Source organism: Egretta garzetta, unplaced genomic scaffold (genome assembly GCF_000687185.1).
Source record: "Egretta garzetta isolate BGI_Z169 unplaced genomic scaffold, ASM68718v1 scaffold27, whole genome shotgun sequence".
Lineage (NCBI taxonomy): Eukaryota > Metazoa > Chordata > Aves > Pelecaniformes > Ardeidae > Egretta > Egretta garzetta.
Genome location: NW_009260400.1, coordinates 3468729 through 3472529, shown reverse-complemented (window position 1 = coordinate 3472529; position 3801 = coordinate 3468729). Strand labels below are relative to the sequence as shown.

At 64.3% G+C, this 3801-nt stretch overlaps 1 protein-coding gene across 1 annotated transcript; it reads right to left on the bottom strand.

The window, feature by feature from the left end:
* MMP15 (matrix metallopeptidase 15) lies at window positions 1-3795 on the bottom strand. The gene is made up of 9 exons (XM_009643296.2): window positions 3663-3795; window positions 3304-3426; window positions 2886-3193; window positions 2525-2686; window positions 2181-2404; window positions 1899-2037; window positions 1500-1650; window positions 1276-1391; window positions 1-1113 (listed from the first exon to the last, which is right to left on the bottom strand). The coding sequence occupies exons 1-9, from the start codon at window positions 3764-3766 to the stop codon at window positions 659-661; spliced, it is 1782 nt and encodes a 593-aa protein (XP_009641591.1). The 5' UTR covers window positions 3767-3795; the 3' UTR covers window positions 1-658.
* Window positions 3796-3801: the final 6 nt, after the last annotated feature.

The window sequence follows — 3801 nt, the reverse complement described above, 5'->3', positions numbered from 1 at the left end:
TAATACACATACAAGGCAGCTGTGCCGCTGCCCTGCCTGCGGGAACACACATCCCCAGGGCTTCGCCCCATGGCAGCAGCAGGGTCCAGGCTGAGCTGAGCCTGCAAGGGGATTCACAAAGGTGACATCGCCCCCCTTGCACAATCCCGAGGCACCACGCTCCTGTGTCCCCACGGTTTAACAGAAAACACGGCCATGAGCTCAGCCCTTGGGCTTCCCTGCCATTGCAGGTGCTGGCAGCTGAGACCTACCAGCTCATAGCACTTGTGAGCTGCCCCCAACCCACCCCCACCCCATGCGGCACAGGCACAGCTCTGTGGGTTCACGCAGGATGAAGGGACCCTCCCAGGCCCCCTGGCAGAGGTGGGTGCAAGATGATGGGTGGTGACCTGAGGGTCAGGGCCTGGGCAGGGGTGGGGCAGGCACCGAGGGAGCAGGCAGGACCTGGGTGCCCTCCAGCCCCCCCATGACCACTCCCTGGTCCCAGCCCAGCTGCTCCGGAGGGGCTGAGGGGGGTAGGCATCCCCGCTTTTCTGAGGCTGGAGCCATCAGGCAACAATGGGGCGAGAGGGGCCGAGGCTGCAGGGAGGGGTGGAGGCGGGGTCAGGTCCATCGTTAGCACCATGGTGAGGGGGGCAGTTTGGGGAGGGAGCTGGGGTCAGACCCACTCCTGCAAGGAGCGCTTGCAGTACAAGAGCATCCGAGGCGCACCCTTCCTCTGCATCTGGACGATGACGTAGATGAGGCCGAGGATGCAGAGCAGCAGCACCAGCAGCACCAGCACCATGACAACGCTCATGGTACGTGTGTACTCATCGATCTGCACCACCACGTCCACGTCCCCACCTGGCTGGTGGCTGCCCTCGCCGTAATCCTCATCTTCCTCCTCCTCCTCCTCCTCTTCTTCCTCTTCCTCACCTTCAGGCTGCCCGTCCCCATCAGGGTTGAAGGGGGGTCGGTCCCCATCAGGCCAGCGGGGATGGGGGTCTGGGATCAGCTCCGTGTGACAGCCCATGAAGTCCCGGAGGATGGACTTGGGATAACCCGGCTCTGTCTTGAGCCGCTCATTGTCAAATTTCCAGTACTTTGTGCCTCTGTAGAAGTAGGTGGAGGCTGGATGGGGAGAAGATAGTGGCAAGGGGTGAGTGGGGTGCAACCCTTCACCGCTACCGCCCAGGCACCCTCCCTGTCCCACGCGGCTGGGCAACCAGAGGGGAGACCCCATCCTCGCTGGTACCCCCCTGCCGCCTGGCCCCCCTCATCTCCTCTACTTACAGGCATCTGGGCTGAGGAAGGCACCCTTGGGTGAGGGGGGGATGCCCACCCAGACAGAGATGGGCTTGGGGTACCCGGGGTCCACCAAGCGGGTGTCCTCGTTGAAGCGCCAGTATCTGGGGGAAGGAGGGGGTGAGCAGGTGAGGAGCACGGGTGGCTCAGCTGCCTGCCATGCCCACCCCTGCCAGGGGCAGCAGAGCAGGGAGTGCCCCAGAGCCACTCACCTGTCCCCACGGAAGAAGAAGGTGTGGCCCGTGGGTTCCCACCAGATAGCTGTGTCGATGCTGCTGTAGGGGATGCCCTGCCCATAGGTGACCAGAGGCTGCGGGTACCCTGGCTCCAGGTTGGCTTCTCGAAAGAGCCAGTACCGGTCACCTGGAGGGAGAGAAGATGGAGAAGGGGAGGGTGAGGCAGGCAATGCCTGGCTGCTGCAGGGATGCACACGTGGATAGGGATGGGGGTACGATCCCTGTGGCCGCCCCAGCCCTCTGGGATCAGGCAGTGGCCCCAGCTGGGGAGACGGATCAGGACAGGATGGAGCATCCAACTGGCTCTCAGCAGCTTGGGGAGGCACCGGGGTCCCCCTGGTACCTTGCCCCTCCCCCCCCAGCTTCCCTGCTCACCTTTAAAGAAGACGAACCTCCCATCATGCCTCTCGTAGGCAGCATCGATGTCCCCGGGGAGGCCCCGCCAGAAGTGCCCGATGGGCATGGGGTAGTTGTCCAGTACCCGGTTGTGCCGGACCCTCCAGAACCACCGGCCCTGGTGGGAAACAGGGAGCTGGCAGAGGAGGGGGACGACACACAGACACAGTCCTGGTGCCAGGTGTCTTGCCCAGGGGATCTTCCCACCCAGGGACCCACCGCACCTCCAGGGAAGGGGCGGGTGGGGGTCCTAGCGGGTACCTTGAACACGAACATCTCCCCACGCAGCACCGCCACCGTGTCAAAGTTCCCGTCACAGATGTTAGGGCCATACTGGTCAGGTCGGTCTGGGCTTCCAGGTTTGGGGGGTCGCTCTGGTTTCCCCGGGGGGGGCGGCCTGGGGGGTCTCTGGTCTGGCCTGCCAGGTCTCCGTGGTGTCACGGTGGGCAAAGGCTTGGTGGGCTGAGGGTACCCATCCACGGTACCTGGATCAGGCAGGCGAGAGAAGGGATGGGTGACATAGAGAAGCAGCACCCGTGCCTCAGTTTCACCACACACGTGCCCGGCACCCTGCCCCCGGGCTGACGCCCCACGCAGCTCCTCACCGTACAGCTGCTGGATGCCCTTCAGGTCATCCTCGGGCAGCTGGAAGTTCTCTGTGTCCATCCACTGGTAGAAGGGGGCCATGATAGCGCTGGGGTTGCTGGAGTGCTCCAAGCCCAGTGAGTGCCCCAGCTCATGCACGGCCACCAAGAAAAGGTTGTTCCCTGCAGGGGAAAGGCACCATCAGTGAGAGGGGGTGGAGGACACAACACGTGGGAGGGGTCCTTGACCCCAACACCCTGCCATGAGGCTGCTCTGGTGGGAGCTGCTCCCCCTGCTGCTCCTGCCCCCCCCAGCACAACCCCTGCCCCCAAACCCAGGCTCCTCTGGTTGCTTTTGCCATCTCCTCCGCCCTCAACTCACCAGACACATCCGTGTTCTCCAGCGTCCAGGGCTCATCCGAGTCAAAATGTGTGTCACCCCCCATGCCAGGACCAGGAAAATAGGCGTGAGCCAAAAACCCCCCAACGCCGTCAAAGGGCGAGCTGTCCCCGTGGAAGCCCGAGGCGAAGAGCACCATGATGTCGGCCTCCTTCTTCCGCTTCTGCCGGATGTCCTCGTAGGGCACTTCCCGGAAGGCCAGCGGCGTGGCTTGCTCCCACACCCGGAAAGCTCGGCGGACAGCCTCGTAGGAGTGGTACCGACCCAGCTTCTCCGTGTAGTTTTGGATGCTGGGAGTAGAAAGCTCAGTGGGGGCAGCCCAGACCAGCGCTCACTCACCAAGGGGCTCTGTGACTGCCACGGGCCCAGGGGGGTGGGGAGCCCTGGAGATGCTGGGTACCTGAAGGTGAGATGGCTCTGGCTCCAGCGCCGCCCCGTCAGTGCGTACCGCTTCCGCCGCATGTTGGTCTTCATCCGTGCCCCAAACTGGTCCGGGACCCCGCAGCGGGGACGCTTCATCCACCTACCAGGAGGGCATCGAGCCAGGGCTCAGCCCACCACGGCCATGGTGCCCGAGGGCTTGCAGCAGCTGCGGATGGCGAGGGGGGCAGGCCTGGCTGCAGCCCCCAGAAGTGGCTCCCGTAGGAGACAGCACCCACGTTCCCAGGTGCCGGCAGCGCTCTGGGGCCGGCAGGGAAAGCCAAAGAGCCAGGGAGGGAGCTGCCTTCTGCTAGAGCAAGAGGAGGTGGAGGAACTCACGCCTTGGTCTCCTCGTCCAGGACGCCAGTGACGGTGATGCCGTAAAACCTCTGCATCTCGGCGAGGGCTGAGGAGAAGGTCTGGGCTGAGCGCATGGTGGACATCTGCCGGCTGGGCTGCGGCAGGTACCCATAGAGCC